General features: G+C 46.7%; 1 protein-coding gene across 4 annotated transcripts in view; it reads left to right on the top strand.

Moving 5' to 3' along the window:
• rgs3a (regulator of G protein signaling 3a) overlaps positions 1-18,048 on the top strand; it is a 72,896-nt gene that overhangs the window by 38,159 nt on the left and 16,689 nt on the right. For 3 of the 4 annotated variants that reach the window (XM_052050450.1, XM_052050445.1, XM_052050446.1), the window contains one exon: positions 9,411-10,373. In XM_052050450.1, coding sequence (XP_051906410.1) covers positions 9,411-10,373 — 963 coding nt within the window. Of the gene's footprint in view, positions 1-1,127; positions 1,281-9,410; positions 10,374-18,048 lie in introns of those variants that run through there. The other variant, XM_052050447.1, reaches the window with a different exon arrangement.

Here is an 18,048-nt window from a genome sequence, read left to right as displayed (position 1 = left end):
TGGCCCAGACGACAGCGAGAGCAAGAATAGATTTGATTTACGAGCTCGTATTGTCACGCGCTGTGATGCGACAGAACCGCACTTTAGCCAACGTGCTACATGTCACATGACACGACTGCCGTTGTTACTATTATCCCTGACGTATACTTGATAGACACGCGCCTGCATTACGTCATGGTGTCGTCGTCATGTGACGAATATGAAGTTCATACAACACCCCCTCGCAAACTTTTTAAGCGATGATATTGAATCGAGATTTGGTGGGGTTTGATCTTTGTTGATGAAGTTGCTTGGCTCCGAAAATTTGAGTGAGTGAAGAGATGGCCGATTTTCAGCATGAAAGATAAAGAGCTTCTACGTGCTGGTTTCGTAACTCTTACCAAAACGTTTAAAAAAAATAATAATAATAAATGATGGGGCGGCCCGGTAGTCCAGTGGTTAGCACGTCGGCTTCACAGTGCAGAGGTACCGGGTTCGATTCCAGCTCCGGCCTCCCTGTGTGGAGTTTGCATGTTCTCCCCGGGCCTGCGTGGGTTTTCTCCGGGTGCTCTGGTTTCCTCCCACATTCCAAAAACATGCGTGGCAGGCTGATTGGACGCTCTAAATTGTCCCTAGGTGTGATTGTGAGCGTGGATGGTTGTTCGTCTCTGTGTGCCCTGCGATTGGCTGGCAACCGATTCAGGGTGTCCCCCGCCTACTGCCCGAAGACAGCTGGGATAGGCTCCAGCAGCCCCCGCGACCCTAGTGAGGATCAAGCGGCTCGGAAGATGAATGAATGAATGAATAAATGATGGTGGTTATCACCAACACTGTTAATGTACGGCTAGTAAACGGGGTTGAGAAAGCTCCAATGGACGTCATATGCGATGCATCCGCTGAGTTCATTGCGGACCAGTTGGCATCCCCGCCCCCCCCCCCCCAAAAAAAAAACCTACACGCTCGTTCCTCTCCGTGCTCGACTGTCTCTTCTCGTTACCAAGACTCGGGAGTCCACCTTCTTTGCCTCGCGGGTACTCGCTCTCTCCTCCCTCTAATTCCTTGCCCCCCCCACCCCCCACCCTCCACACACTCCCCCATCCTCTTCTCTCCATCCTCTCCACTTCTGTTCTCTCTCTCTCTCTCTCGTCGGCCGAGCCCACACTGACACAATCGCACGCAGCTATCGCTGCCGACGCTCACTTTGACAGAAAAGGAAGTAGGCCACTTGAATGGGGACGCACGGAGCGCTTTTCGTGACCTTTTAGCAGACTGCAAAACTTGGGACGACTTCCTCTCGCCAGGTAGGAAGGGGGGGGGGGGTGTCCGTTGGATAAATGACTTTTTTTTTGTCCTAGCGAGAAGGAAAAAAGTGTTGTTTTTGTCCCCCGCTGGGCAGGGAGTGGTTTGCTCATATGACTGGACAGATGTGCATGACAGAAAAGCAATAAAGGCTTATTTCTGCTTGGGAATCTTCCGTGACAAGCACTTGTGGCATGAGCGCCTCTGGTCTTCTCTAATTTTTGTTTCTTTTTTGTTGTTGTTGTTGTTTGTTAGCATAACAGAAATATTTCCTCCTGATTTGGGGGATAAACAAAATGTGTTCACCCTCAGCGCTGTTAGCATCACAGCTCAGGCCGCAAGTGACACTGGAATAACCCGTCCGGGAGGGGGGGGTGGGGGGGGCAAGCAAAAATGTTGAAGAGAGACTCTCAAAAACATGTTACAGGGCGATAGAGACACGAGAGAGCGACAACGCAAATAGGAATGGAGGGGGCAGGCGGAGCGGAAGCTCACTTGGGTGTAATTGCCTTTCTGGTATCCTCACCGGGGGAATTATGGGGAATATTCTCTTATTTAAGGAGGAATGGCTCACACGCGAGTTGGGGTGGGGGGGGTTGTGGATGGACAACTAATGGACTGTAAAGATGAGCTTAACATGAGATGTTTGAATTGAAGATGTGTCCTCCCCTTCAGATCCGGCGTTTTCCGCTCGTCCTTGATCGATGGAAGACGCACAGTAACACGCAGACACGGACTCGCATGCGGCGTGATTGATTAGCTTTGCCTCGCTCGTTTGGACAATGAGCTGTTTGTTACGTGCTCATCGTGGAACAACGCGGCGCTTCAAAGCCTTTTCTTGGTCCCTATTTGTCACACAGAAGATGTTTCTTCGTGATTAGGCTTTGCAGTCAATAGATGCCTTTTTTTTTTTTTTTTTTTTGCCTGCAAGTGCCACCTGCTGGCATGGTGAATTTAGATTGGTTACAAATTTCTAGCCGAGCACCAAGACACGGAGAGATAGTTTTTTAAAGGAGTGTTTTTTTGTAATGCGTCTCATAAGTCATTCAATATAAATGTCGAGGTGAAAAGTTTGCACCTGTAATGGTACTTTCCAAAAAAAAAAAAAAAAAAACGCTCTCCTCGACATTTCCAGTCCATATATTCAAGCCAACTTTATAGTCTGTAAAACCTCATCCACATTATGACGGTCATGAAAAGCGAGAACAAGAGGCTTTTAAGAAGACCAGCCCCGTCTTTGATGCCACACTGGAAATCAATGCGGTGTTGTCAAAAGCCGACTTCATTTGAAAGCATGCGCGCGCAATCGCGCGTTTAGTGTACACGCGGCTCTTTCTTTCCTTCCCGAGAGGCCTTTTGCAGACGTGTTCAGTGGTCACATTGTCTTCAACTGCTTGGCGTCACGCAGCAATGCCAAGTAAACGTCAATGACATTCTCACGGTGAACTTTCAGAGCCTATCAATAATGCTTTTGCATCTTTTGGACCACCAGCCTACCACCACTCATTTATATATCGATCGATCTATCTATCTTCTCCCCCACCCCCATAAACATTGAAAATGCTTGATTGACAAGTCTCTGAATGACATATGAAATGGCTTATGAAATTCATCTCCCCTGAACCATGAAGTCAGTCTTCAATAATGGTAGCACCTCCTTGTTTCCATTGATCCATCGCCCCCCGCACACCACGCGTTCTCTTCCCCGCTTCCGTTGCCCGTCATATCCTGTCCTCTAAGCGCGATCCAAATGGACGCCGTAGATATAGCAATGACGGCGATTGCATCATCGCTCTTCCGTCCATCAAAATCAAAGGGGGCAAAAGAGGCCGACGCATATCATAAGTCCATTCCGAGATGGATCCGCTATAGGGATCAGCTATACGGCACCGCCGTAGCGCCTTATCGCTCTTGCATACAACGATAATGGCTCTCAAATCACCCGAGTGCATATTGTTGATGTCGTGCGCCGTACAAGCCGCGTCGGCATACCCGGTGTGGTATCTTTATATAAGAACACATTGCATGGAAATGAATACATGGCTTGTGATGATAAAATGTGCACATTTAATCTCAAACAATGGGAGCCATTTAGTTCCATGGTTATGTCTTACAATAGCATAGAGATGTATCGAGATGACACACACTCACGGTCCCCACACGGGCGTCCATTCCAATTATTTTAGCGTCTTCCCAAATTCTAGGCAATTTTTCTAAGGCATGCGATTTTCTGGTGATTCGAGAGCCCGTTTCTGATTTGCCACATCGCCCTTGAGCTTTAAGAAGCTGACGCTCACCGATATACATTAGAGGCATCTTGGTACCAGGGAACTATGTTGATGTTGAGGAGCTTCATCTTGACAAAAGTAGTGTTTTGCTACATGTTGAGCGTTCTTTATGCCAAAGAACTTTGTTGATGGGAGTTGAGATGCTTTATTACAACAAAACTATAGGCAAATATATATATTTTTTGGGGTGCCGATTGCAGATTGTCACCATCTGTGTCAGGGATCGATCACTATCCCCCACGAATAGCGAGGGACCACTGTATTCTGGTGCCAAATTTAACTCTGGATTCCAATCTTAACATCCTGACAGCCAACTTGGTGTCATGCAAATCGAGCTGGGAGTTGGGGGGGGGGGGGGCAAAAGGGCACTCTGGGAGGGACAGACTGCATGCAGGCAACCGCAATGGCTGCGAGAGGAAGTGGAAGAGCAACGCATGTTTGGCAGCCGCCTATTTTCTAACCGCTTTGCTAATTGAGTTGAGTCAGATTTATTGAGACTGTGCATAGATTTGGCATGTGGCTACGTCGAAGCATTAATGTTGCTGTAACTAAAGTGAAAGGAGCAGGGCCAGCGCGGATGCGCCTTAATACTGCGCTTTAGCCACATACAACCAGAGGAAATGAAAGGCAACACGGGAGTGAGATGCCTCCCGATGAAATTGAGGGGAAAGAGGTGGCATGACAGAGTTCAGAGATGGAACTGTAACATTTGGAGGCGACACGCTAGAGGACAGCTGCTCCCTTGGGATAGGTCTCTCATTGTCATGGTAACTAGGACAGAGGTCACACATGTGACCGTGTGTGTGTGTGTGTGTGTGAGTGTGTGGCCGCACACTTCTATCGCCGTTACCAGTATTGGACTTTCAGACAATCACAAGGAAATCCTGATGACATATTGATAATATTCACTCATAAGGCACCATGTGTTAAGAATATCAATAAATATACTAAATGGTTTGAATAATGGACGGATATAATCAACGCTCCTTTCGGGGACCTGTGATGAACGTCGTCATTTCCAAGCCTGACCCGCGTTTCCGGATCGCTTTCCCAAGACGCATAAGCGGCTCATTACCTCGAGTGTTTGAATTTGTAGGTAGACCTTCATCCTCTTAATAGTCCATCAACATAAAAGCGCAACCCTCTCTTAAGTTTTACAACCGTCTCAGGGACTTCTGCCATGATGTCGTTGCCGAGAATGCCGTTCATCGACGGGCTCACCAACCGGAGGTTTTCTTGCAGTTCATCACTGGCATTTATTTGCCTTCAGTGCTTTCGTAAGTGAGGGGCACGCTTCACCGGGCCAAATTTGAACAACCCTCCCCCCCCACACACACACTTGCCCTCTGAAAACCGCCACGCAGTGATAACAGGAACCGAAGGTCGCAGATAGGTTGATCAGCTGAGCTGTTGTCACACATTCCACCGGTTTTGCCGGTCCTAAATTGTCCAAACTGTCACGAGAGCCAAAGTAGCGCACATGGGCCGCGCCATCTTATCCAGCCACTCCCGCTGACTTCCAATCACAAAACTAACATGGCTGCTGTTAGATTTTTCATTCGATAAGCAAGTCAGGCATTGACATTCGCTGTGGAAGTCGGTTTAGTGGACGAAAGTCACGATCCGTTGTCTCCCAATACAATGCTATAAATATTATGTAAGCTGGAATACATTTCAGCTTTTTTGGGGATGGGGGGTCACAGTACAGAACAACCACAAATATACAGGCGTCGCCCTTTTTGCCAAATGTAAAATGTCTCTTTAAAAATGGGAGCCTTGACTCTGTCGCGTGTTCGTAGTGTGCGAGAGGGCCCAAGTGTTTCTGACAGGTGGCTCCATTGTGTCTCACGCCATATCCTCAACTGTCGCAGCTTCTCTAGTGAGGACATGACAAAAGGTGAAGGTCAGTGATCACATGATTGAAAGATCACCGTCTTGCGTCACCCATTTTAAAAAAATTTTTGGGGTGCACGACATGGGTCACAATGTACGTGTTTGGAACAGTACTTGAGATCTCACCAGGGAGGGGAGGTGTTTTGAAACACTTCTGATACTCAATTTGAATGAATATCAAGTTTTATAAAGGATCGTCGCAGATAGGCACTCAGAAATAACGACAAGACACTTCTGGCTACCAACAATAGGCACTTTATTGGTCCCACACAGAAGTGATAACACAGTTCAAACAAGTTGTATGAAGCTAAAGAACTCTTACCGTATGCCATTAGGGTGGAGAGCCAACACCCTCAGCAGAGTGAGCTTCAATACGAGCTGGGCGTTCGTACGTTAACCCACAGCGGACTCTGCTGAGGAGCATCGCTCCCCTCCTTTTATCCTCTAAAGTGTGTGCATCGGGAGGGGTGAGTGGCCATTCTCATCCCTCCCTACGCCACACTGTTTGTTGTGTAATCAAGTGGCATTGATCACAATCAAGTTTTGACAATTCAAACAAAGCAGACTATGAAGTCGTCAAGGCAGGCTAAATAGTTTATCTCTCAAGTCGTCAAAGCAGGCTCCAGAGTCCATCTCTGAAATTGCTTAGGCAAGCAAGTCACCAAGTCATGCAATCATCTCAAAGCAGTTTTTCACTGAGAAGAAATACATTGATTAAAGAAAACATCACAAAATATCTTAATATACCAGGAGGCTACGTTTATGCCATGCAACAAAATCCGAGCTGTGGATACATTGTGGTCATCATTTTAACAAAGAAAGAAAAACCAAAGCCCAGTGAGTGGAATGATGGAACGTTTGCCTTTCTGGAATTCCCCCGGAGGAACTTCTCGTTCTATTCTGTGAGTGCACTTCATTGTTAATATACATCTCCTTGCATCACTTTGAAACATCACTACGGAGCCTTTAAGTGTGCTCACGAGGGAGGGAGGTTTAAGTAGAGGGCTGAGGCGGAAGAAAGATCTGGATCACCTTTAAGCCAAACAGGAAGCTGGCAAAAATGTCCGCTCATCCATTCTCTCTTGTGAGTCACAGTAAGAGGCTCGTTGACGAGGCGTTACAATCATCATTTGGCTTTTATCAATTCAAGTAATCACATTGCCTCCCGAGCTCTCTGACTCATTTGGGCTTTTCTTTCCTTCAAAACAAATCCATTTTACTTCTACACCCGTGCCTCTTCCTTCCCCATTTCCACTCGGACAGCACATCGCGTCCAACTCCAAACATTCCTCGCCTACCTGCTAAATCACGGCCGCCGTCGTGCGAACAAGTGAACATTTTAGGGCATGATCGTGGCGATCGGGTGTTGTATAATTGATGTGCTCTGCCGGCAGGACGCGGCAGCGAATCAAAGTGATTTACATGAGCGTGGGTTCAACTAACCTGAGCGCCGACCGCGGAGCTGTGCAAACATTTGAGAGAACGAGTGGGGGGGAAGCGGGAGCGAGAGAGGAGGGGGGGGGGTGTTAAAACATGTAATAAACAAAGAGGTAATGTAAACTTATCAGGTCAATACACTAAAACGATTAAACATAAAAATGGAGATCAGCCACTCGTGTCTTCTCGAGTTGTAACTAGATGTGAATATACTGGATACTGTGAAATATCAAAATGTATTTCAAGTGCCTAATCTTTCAAGCTAATTATTTGATTTTGATACAAACAATTTATTTTTTGCTAACAATAAAAACCTTCGATCGGGGATGGGCAACTTCAATGCTAACGAGACCCCACAATTTTTCATCAGGGCTGCCGATGGACAACCATGTGCTGTATTTTATTTTATTTTATTTTTCTTGGTGCAAAAAATAAAAATAACCATTCAAGGAGGCCACAAAACCTTTGAACAAAAAACAAGAACTTGTATTGGACACAGGGTTTTTTTCCCAAAAAAAATATCAAAATTGTAATATACTTGACATACTTGGTCCTGCTTAACATTTCCAAATCTATTAAAAAAAAATATATATATATATATGTATATATATATATATATTTTTTTTGTTATTTTTTTTTTTAAATAACAGTACCGTATAGCACCTGCAATTGAACAGGATGTCGGCCATTTTGATTTTAAACAGCCATTTTGGGTCAATGACTTGGCTTATCCGACTGGGAAATTGACCTTTGAAATGGCTACGTAGTCAACCCCTGAAATAAATCCAAAGCCTTTTAGTTGGCTATCCCAAGCATGCAAATTAACGAGATCTATGTCGTTAACCGTTGCATAGCGAGGAAATAGTTGAAACGTATCCGAGACGGTAACTTGACAGAAAGTCATTTGAGCCGCATTCAGCGACCCGCGCGTTTTTCATGAGAGGACACCCTTCTTCGCAATTAGAGCCGAGCGTCTTGTGACCGCGCCGCCTCATCAGGGGTCAGCCTCGACCGGCACAATGAGCCCCCTTCATGAGATTCCGAGAAGACACGATTGATTCGCTCGACCGGCGCAAGACTTCTTCATTCACGCAGTCCAGTAAATAACAACTGTGTGTATCTTAATGGACGCTGACGGGGCTCGCGGCTGTATTTCTTTCTGACTGTATTTGTCTCTGTTGGCTTTTTAAATTGGCTTTATGTAGTCGTGGTAACTTTAAGGATGTTCCAGTTTGTGTTTCATTTCATGAGGAGTTGCGTAACTTCATTATTTTCCTTTCTGCATGAAAGTAATGCAGCTCTGCTTACCTTTTGGGCCTTGACATTACAGCGGGCTTGTCCTACCGATGGGAGCTTTCTGTATTGTAGTTCCTCTCGTGCACGAAGCCATTGCTTGAAAGTGTCTCTGGATCTTCACCCGCCCTGGTTGATCACGCCATTCGACGGGTACACTTAAGGCCGTACATTTGCTGGTCGCTCTCGCACGCATTTTAAAAACAAGGCAGATCAGCCAAAGAATGATTTTATTGTTTCAATTCACGCTCGATGGGTGGGCACTTAGTTGCAAGTCTTTAAAAAGTCAATTTGTCATCATAGGTCCCCCTTTAAAGCAGCGCGAGAAGTCTTAGTCCTGCATTTTTGGTTTGCAAGCAAACACTGTCAGCCCACGCCACCCATCACTTGTTTTTTTTTTAATGTGCTGTATTTTAATGCCTTTAAAGTTATGCTGACTTTGTAGGAGTTGCAGCTGCCCCCGTGGGCACCGGCCAACTTGCTGTCAAGTCCTTCTTTTATACCGTTTCTCAAATCACTTCAAATAAGTTTTCAACTCCGAGTCCACGGAAGCTTTGTGAGATTTCACAGCGCATCGACTTTTCTTACTCACTTTAATGGTCACCCATAAGATTTGAAGAGCTCCTCTGCGTTGCGCTCATCTTTTGCTGCTTTCGCTTCGTCGCCATGACCGTTATGAGCAATAACGCATTAAACGTTAAAAAAAGGGAGAAAAAAAAAGCCTTGTTTGCCATCTCATTTCCTGGAACGATGAGTCGAGGTACAGGCGCCATATGGTGTCGTTGCATCAGCAGTTTTTGTGGGTGTGTGTGTGTGTGGTGTTTTTTTTTTCCACGAGTGTTGTGCATTAAATATTCATCTTTATTGGAAACGTATCATCTTGAAAATCGTGTTCGACCAAGTGGGCGCCGACTATTGTTAGCCCACTCAAAAATGCAACCGCTGACACTTGTGTGGGCGGGGAGAGGTTAAAGGTGAGTGAGTACGGGCAGAAGGACGCATCGTGCATACGTGTTGTGTTGGCTGAGAGGGTGTGTTGATTTACAATCCGATTGGAATCCGTCAGGCAGGGACCCACAAACGTTCCGTCGGAATTTCTGGACAGGTGACGATTGTTGTAAATGCCCACCTCCGTTGGTCTTTGCGGCAGAGACGTCGCCGAATGAACGCAAAACGTGATTTCTGATGCGTAAAGCGATCTGTTCTTGTCTGTCTGTGCAGATGTTGGAACCAAAGGTGGACGCCCCCTCCTGCGAGCTGGGCGGAGTCGGCGGGGATCGAGGGGAAGTGCGCCTCCACCTGCCCCCTCACACTTCCGAAGGGGAGGAGAGCAGCCTGTATCCCTCCAGCCCCTCCGAACCCTTGACCCTGAGCAGCCCCCACCCCTCAGAGCCGTTCAGCCCACTGAATGAAATCTACCTGCCGCTCGGCAGCCTGGGCGGGTCCGAGGAGCGCCACAGGGTGCCCCCCACGCCTCCGCCTTCCACCGAGGGCGAGGACTGGAAGAGCGTGGACGGACATGAGCTGGAGATCTGGAGAGAGGGCGACAGGAGAGAGGATGAGGAAGAGGAGGGCGCGAGCGGGAAGAGCGAGTCGGAGGAGTTGGCGGAGCGACGGGAAGAGGAAGTTCACCTCCACCTGCTGGTGTCAAACGCGGACGACGACAACGCTTCCGAGCCGCCTGACACAAACGCCCCTCCTTCGTCCTCCTCGTCCTCATTCGTCATCCCCGAGCTGCGCCTGGACCGCTCTTTCAGCGCAGACGCCCTCTCCTCGCCCAACACCGACGAAGAAGAATACGACGAGGAAGAGGAGGAGGAGGAAGACGAAGACGATGACGACGACGATGACGATTCCGAAGAGGACGACAGCGACGACGCCTACCTGCAGCGCAGCGACAGCAAGCGGCGCTCCATGGTGGAGGGCGCCACCTGCGAGAAGCACGGCGGCGGGGGCCTCAGCGTGCAGAACTCGCTGCGCCGACGCACCCACAGCGAGGGCAGCCTGCTGCAGGACCCCCGCGCACCTTGCTTCACCTCTGACAACGCCATCAACTGCTTGGAGACGTCCGGCGGGCGTCACAAGGGCGGCTGGACGCTACCCTCGCCCAAGACCCTGAAGAAGGAGTTGACCAAGAACGGAGGCTCCATGCATCAGCTGTGCATGCTCTTCTCCGGGAGGAAGGTAAGCGGGTCCGCACTCAACACGCAACATTCCTGTAGCTGGCGACTCAATGAAGTTCCAGAAGAGATGTCACAAAGGTCATGCACCAAACCGTAAAGAAAAATAAGTACCCATTATAACCTCATCGCTCCACGGCTGTGACCTCAGCTCTCTGAAGCCATGTTTTTTTTTCCTGCCCCTCACACTCGTAGTTTGGATTTGTAGTATAAATTTTGTGACCCGAGTCCTGGAACTTTTCTGACATGCCTCGATCATGAAAAAAAAAAAAATAATCACGGGTACACACACTAAAAGTACACATTAAAAAAAATAATGTTTTAATAGCGACGATGCATATTGACAACCGAGCAATTACACTCTGAAGCACCAAATAATCATGAAGTTATCTTAATGCCCGTGCGTGCAAAATGAGACCCAAACACGCATACTTGTTTACCTATAGTTGTGGGGATGCCTCACTGACGAAACAGATTTCTGACCCCTTGACATTTGAAGCGGCAAGCTGTCAGGAATTTGATCAAAGATGCAGGCGCACACACACACACACACACACGGAATCGCAAACTGAGATCTCGGAATCTCATCATCTTCCCATCGCAAATTGACACACCACATTACTGAGCTCTTGACATCGGTAGCACCAAGAAGTAATGAGTTTAATCCAAGCTGGGCACATAGACATCCAATCAAATCCATATGTCCGCGCAGACACACACACATATATGCACGCACAGAAACGACACACACGTTCTTGTGTCATTTAGTTGTGAGAATGCACATAAGACTCTCTCATGAGCCTCGGCCCTTGACATTTGACCCACCGAGCAGTCATGAGTTGAATCTAAAGTGCACACACACACATAGAAATGGCAACCCTCCGTATCTAATTGCAAACACGCATTCTTGTCTTCCTGCAGTTTTATGCACGAAGCATTGCCATGACCATCTACTCACCCTAAGTCAAGTTTTTATTTCCGAAAGAGAGACGAGGCTGTGTGACATCACCCCCCTACCCCCACGCCCCACCCCACCACCACCCCACACACTGGTGTTCAGACAGTCGCTGAGATGCGTCACTGACAGCCCGTTGCATCTGAAGCCCAGGCACATAGTCACGCGGTGTGCCCTCAATTTAACCTTCAACGTCATGGACATCCACACAAACCACTGGGAAATATTGAACACTCACTGGCCATTTTATTAGACACACAGCTACAAGTAAATGACACCCAGCAGGCAAATTCTCCGTTTTGACTGAAAATGTCAACGAGGGAACCATTTTCCAAATTGTTACTTTGGACTTGAAGCTTGATCCGCTCCATGCTGACTTCGCTGGATTCTATAAAAGGAGTGACACCAAGTGGCCACAAGGCGCAAGTGCACTTTAGGAAATACATTACAATTTTCACATCTTGATTTATTTCATACTAAATTGCACTGTTTGCTTCACTCAAGGACAAAAAGGGCCAAGGCTGAAAAAAAAACTATGGATAAAACTGTCTTGTACATCCTTTTTATTCCCAATTTTGGCTCAACTTGAGCCGCTCAACTCTGCATATGGAAATCTAATGTGTTTTGCGTACAAGTCTTGAGTGCAATTATGAATCGGGGTACCAAACTACCTTCCACGTTCGTCGTCACCACAGGGATCTTCAACTGTGGACTCCCTGTGGTCCGCATTGAGTACTCCCGAGTCCCGCTTCCTTGCTGCAAATACTGCAGTGCAAGAGAGTTTCACTATTTGTCCAGCAGAGGGCAGCGTGCATCACAACCTCTTTGTGTCAGAAGCGCGTTTGAGACAGGAGACTTTGTGGCTTTTGTGTTTTGATTCTGCTCTTGGCTTTTACAAAGTCTCCGGGGTTGTTGTTGAGAGCTCCTTATCACTCTGTGACATGCATACATTCAAACCTATCACTCCTTGAATGCTTCTATATGACAATTTGCTCATCATTGCGGATGACACTCAATCACTTTGGGATGAGTTTGAGGTGAGGACTCGCCTCCCTTATCTGGCCGCTCTGGCAACCGGGCTGTCAGCACATTCGGCAGCCTTAAATGGCATTGAGGTTGTACATCCGCGAGTGTGCTCGTGAGCAAGCAGCGGTGTCTCACGCAAGGCCCGAGACGATTGGTCCTGCCCGAGTCGAGGCCAACTGGACCACCACTATTGGCGTCATGGGCAAAGGAGCGCATTTCCACTATTTAATGTCATCTGTCACCCTCACACGCATAGGCGACCGTAAATCTTGTGGCTGAAAGTAAACGTGTGTGGGCAGTGTTTGTGTGTGTGCATGGCAACCCGCAGACAGTAATAATAATAATAATAATCCATTTTATTTATAAGCGCCTTTCAAGACACCCAAGGACACTTTACAATAACAAAAATGATGTGTGTCGCTTCATTTCTTCAGTTGGCCGGAACAGCAATACTTAAAGAGAATATGAAGTTTCCATGTTTTAAAAAAAATATATAATATTAGTCGGGCCGTCGTCTGGTACGTCAAATGTCAAAGGTCAAATGTAGACTGTACGAGGTGTTTATATGAAATAACTTCTAATGATATGTACCCTCAAATCGTCGTCAGAGGCGCAAACGACAGGATTTTATGTTTCCTCATCATGAAAACAATGACATTCGTCAAAACACACCCACACAAACACTGCAAAATGAGTCCGAAATTTGAACCCATCTTCACCCGTAGATTCCCAAAGCTTCATTACAGCAAAAGACCCTTCCCCTTCCGTGCCCTGAGCAATTAGTGGAGATTATTTTAAGATAAGATAAGATATCCTTTATTCGTCCCACACTGGGGAAATTTAATTTTGGGCCCGGGAAGCAAATTATAAATTCCCAAATAGTCCTTTTTTGAGTAAAGCACCGCAGCTGCGCTCCCTGTAGACGAATGTGTTGTTCTGTTGAACGCGCTCCACGGTTTGGCTCTGCACATCACACTGCTGCACGTGAGTGTAGCCGAAAATAGACTTCCAAGATTATTTCATTGCAAGTTTATGGAAACTGTGTTGAAATATCTGCTGATGATGAGTGTTAATGTTGTTTGGTCTAAATGGGAATTAAAAAAAAAAAATAATCCGAGCCAGGCCGCCGTACTTGTAACTGCCAGCATGTTCTGGAACAGTCAATTGATCAATTGAATCACAAGAGTCGCGTGTTCTTTACGCAGAAGGCCGGCACAGGACAAAAGTTCAAATCAATGTCAGGCAGCGCAAAAATACTAAACGTGAACGGGTAAATATTTACGGACATGAACAAACTCTGCGGACAGTCAACGCGGTGTCCCGCCGTGCGAGTCTATTGGCAAAAACTGGAACAAACTCAATTGCGAAGCTTTGCCATTTATGGTGCTTGACGACACAGCTCGTAATAAATTCAACCACCAACTGACTTTTCCAGTCAACATCTTAAGTGTGCTCTCCCGCTGTAGTTTTGGAACTTCCCTTTCTACTTTATGCCACTGGAAGCTAAAAACCGGACAAGTATCTGAAATACGACTCGTGTTGTTTATTTGTTTTTTTTTCTTTCATTTTGAATTGAACCGAGTGATTTCAACCAGAAAGTGGATGTTAATTGTGCTGGTGTATTTATTTTATTTTTTTAATATCGTTATTTTGACAGCACTTGCCGACGGCTGCCTACTTGGGCACCATCTTGACTTCAAAGGATAACGGTAGTTCGTCATAACCATTTCCAATAAAATGGCCGCCGACTACAATGTATACTACAATATGAACGTTTGTAGTGGACCACAACAAAACTATCCACTCAGCACAAAACAATGTCAAATTCTGACGAATGGCACATTTACTCTCATGGAAACCCTGGCGTGTTTACAACAAAACACAAAACGTCCAAACGTCATCGACCGACGTAAAACAAAGCTCACGTTAAAACTTACATAAGTCACTGCTACAATGAAGGCTTCTCTTGATGTTTACATTCTGCAGGAGACGATCCAGACGGCCTCGTGCTCGTTGCCGCGTTATGTGCGGCGGTTTGCGATGACGGCGCCGGTCGCCCTGGCATTCGTACGGGTCGGTCGTTTGCGCGGTTGACGATAAAAGCGCCGATGGCGTCATTGCACTTGTAGACTCGAGTGGAAAGAAGAAAACGTTTTGTCGTTGACTCAACCGGCGCTTGCCGTGAATCAAACCAATGGCGGTTCTAACGGTAATTCCCTCTGCGAACGGCTTGTCACTTGCGCCACCCTTTTACCGGCACAAAAGGTTAAAACGGGAGGGGGGGGGGGTATGGCAGGAACACATTGCACTCTTCCTCCGTACCGCTTGATCCTCACTAGGGTCGCGGGGGGTGCTGGAGCCCATCCCAGCCGTCTCCGGGCAGTAGGCGGGGGACACCCTGAATCGGTTGCCAGCCAATCGCAGGGCACACAGAGACGAACAACCATCCACGCACACACTCACACCTAGGGACAATTTAGAGTGTTCAATCAGCCTGCCACGCATGTTTTTGGAATGTGGGAGGAAACCGGAGCACCCGGAGAAAACCCACGCAGGCCCGGGGAGAACATGCAAACTCCACACAGGGAGGCCGGAGCTGGAATCGAACCCGGTACCTCTGCACTGTGAAGCCGACGTGCTAACCACTGGACTACCGGGCCGCCGCTTTTAGTCAGAAATCATACAAAGCAAAATTTGGTTAGGATGAATTGGATTTTGGAATTTAGAATTGGATGACACAAAAATGAATCGGAAATCGCACAAAGCTAAAGCTACGGTTAAGAATTCTACACACAAAATTATACAAACACAAACATTTTGTCTGTCAAACACAAGACTTTGGTTTTTAAACATAATGCGAGAATGACAATTTTTTTTTGACAAAAACAAAAAATTGAAAAACACCCACGCAAAAAAAGATCTCAATCGGAAATTGTACCAACATAACAAATCAGTTGGAAATTCTGCAAATGATAAAAATGAACATTCAGACCCGTCGTCTTTACATACAACAAACGAGGGGCCCGTTGGCTCACGTGAAGTCCCGGTACACCCGTAAAAAGTCCCCGGTGCTGGTATTTTTTTGTATCACTGCGGAATAGGCCCATTTAAAAGGTTAGCCTGAAAATTGGCCGTAATCGTTGACGGGATGGCAAGAGTCAGTTCCGGGACTGTAGCGGGTAACCTCATCACTTGTGTCGAGGAGCTCGGAGAAGTGACGCACAAAGCGTCGAGCATCCTGTGACACGTAGGAAGCGGCCATCTCCTGAGTGGGTCTGAATAACAGGAGGCACACACACACACACACACACACACACACACTCATACTGTACTGAAATTTGCAGACAATGCACCTTTTGTTTGCATGTTCATTATGTGCCGTGACGATGGAATGAGTCAGTATCCTGTCTAGGGGTCACCAGGTTTCTCCTCGGATAAATATGGTTCTGCCCCTGACTGGGTGTGTATGTTCGTGTGTCCATATACTTGCCGGGACTCGATCGTATATTTTACCCCTAATTTTTTCTTTTATTTGGATTCATTACGCAAACATTTCCCGCAGTAAAGACAATGAAAGGTGATCAAAGAATGCTCTCTCGCTCTCAAGCCTGAAAACATTTGAGGTGGAGATCCGATGTTTTGGGTTGATCATTCCTCTCGTGCGTCTCCTTGTTTACATTATAACTTTTCGTTTGTATTTTCGGAGTCGTACGGAGGCCTCACGGAGAGAGAGAACTTTTCCTTGCCTCGAGCCAAGATCCACCAGGAAGATCTTATCAAGGCGGCTACGATCATCCAAACACGCTCGCTGCCTTCGTTCGTTTGTTTAGATTTGCAATCCGTGTGCCCGTTACGCAACAGGCCCCGCTCTAAAGTTTCAAAACCTCCGAGCCAATGAGCAAAATAATATTTTTGCACTTACCGGGGGAGTCACCTTTTTGAAATGCCTTTTTCCAAAGCGGGGTTTGTCCACCACACTTGATGGACTAAAATAGTGCAAATATTCATCCGGCAAATGATGTTTTTTGACTGAACATCGGATTCCGCACTAACCTGAATTTTGGTAGTAAAGAAATATGTGGGTGTGTATATGGGTGTGTATAAAAAATATATATAATTAAAAAAAAAAGATTTTGTATATGTATATATATATATATCCATCACTTTTTCCGAACCGCTTGATCCTCACTAGGGTCGCGGGGGGGTGCTGGAGCCCATCCCAGCCGTCTCCGGGCAGTAGGCGGGGGACACCCTGAATCGGTTGCCAGCCAATCACAGGGCACACAGAGACGAACAACCATCCACGCTCACACTCACACCTAGGGACAATTTAGAGTGTTCAATCAGCCTGCCATGCATATTTTTGGAATGTGGGAGGAAACCGGAGCACCCGGAGAAAACCCACGCAGGCCCGTGGAGAACATGCAAACTCCACACAGGGAGGCCGGAGCTGGAATCGAACCCGGTACCTCTGCACTGTGAAGCCGACGTGCTAACCACTGGACGACCGGGCCGCCCTGTATATATACATAAATATAATATATATATATATTTTTTAAGATTTTGATGGCATGTTGTAGCGTCTGCAGAATGTGCTGCAAGAATGCATTTTTTTTTTTGTGGGTCCATTCTCCAACGAAAACCTTTTTAAAATGTTCAACAATCATTTGAAAATAGCAAAACGATCATTTTACTTCAACAAATGAACACGTTCTGCCTGCATGTTTTTATTGACACAATGTCACGATTCCGACATATATGGAGCGAGATTTGTTTTTGTTCTTTGGCGCCAACTTGATTTTGTCAAATGTAAGAAGAATGGAGGAGGACGTGTTGGAAGGAAATGCGGAGAGTCATTCCTTCACGTCTTGACTCTTTTGAGTTGTTTTGGCTTGACTGGGTCAAGAATGTTTCCCTGAGTGAAAATATTGTTCATGATTGGCTTTGTTGTGGCAGGCTACAACAGAGGAATGTGGATTTTTTGATTAGGCCACTGGCTCAAAGGTTTGTGAGCAAGATTGTCTTCAAATTGTGCAATAAAAACTTACAGGTATTTGCTTTTTTTTGTCTGGGGGGGGGGCCCCTCCAATCTACAGGATTGTGAAAACCGGACTCGGCATTGGTGGAGCATTGCAAGAGGCACGATAAGGCCGGGCTCACTTGCATGACTGATTTCAGCAAGATGCAAACTCATGTTCCGGGAGAAGAATTCCACTTTTATTTTGTGGTTATCGAATTTCACTCGGCAGCTCACCCGTGACACTCGTGAAGACCAAAAAAATAAAAATGCTATGGCCTACATTGCAACATGTCAGACACATACGTTAGAATTGCAAATCAAACTTTATATCCAACTGTTGGTCTGTTAACCCAAATTGACCAAAAACGTGTTGGGCTTCGCACGTGCGTACTATGCCTTTGTCCGCATCGACACGTTTTGCACTCTTTCCCAGCCAAGTGTGCATATGCATGTGTTCAAGCTGTTATCTAGGGCGTTATTCCGCAACACCTACCGGCGTGTCAACACCTGCACCTTGGGGCAGGGGGGGGCAGTGGAAGGGGGGGGGTGCTTTAGGTTGACGCGTGAGCTTTGGCAGGTTCTGGTTTTCTCGAAACGAGCATGTGAGCAGACTGTAATAATCGGCACATATGCACACAGACACACAGCGGCTATTTTTAGGAAAGACTCGCACTTTTA

Source organism: Hippocampus zosterae, chromosome 18 (genome assembly GCF_025434085.1).
Source record: "Hippocampus zosterae strain Florida chromosome 18, ASM2543408v3, whole genome shotgun sequence".
In the NCBI taxonomy this organism is placed as follows: Eukaryota; Metazoa; Chordata; class Actinopteri; order Syngnathiformes; family Syngnathidae; genus Hippocampus; species Hippocampus zosterae.
The sequence above is the reverse complement of the archived record's forward strand: the minus strand, read 5'-3'. Positions and strand labels throughout refer to the sequence as shown.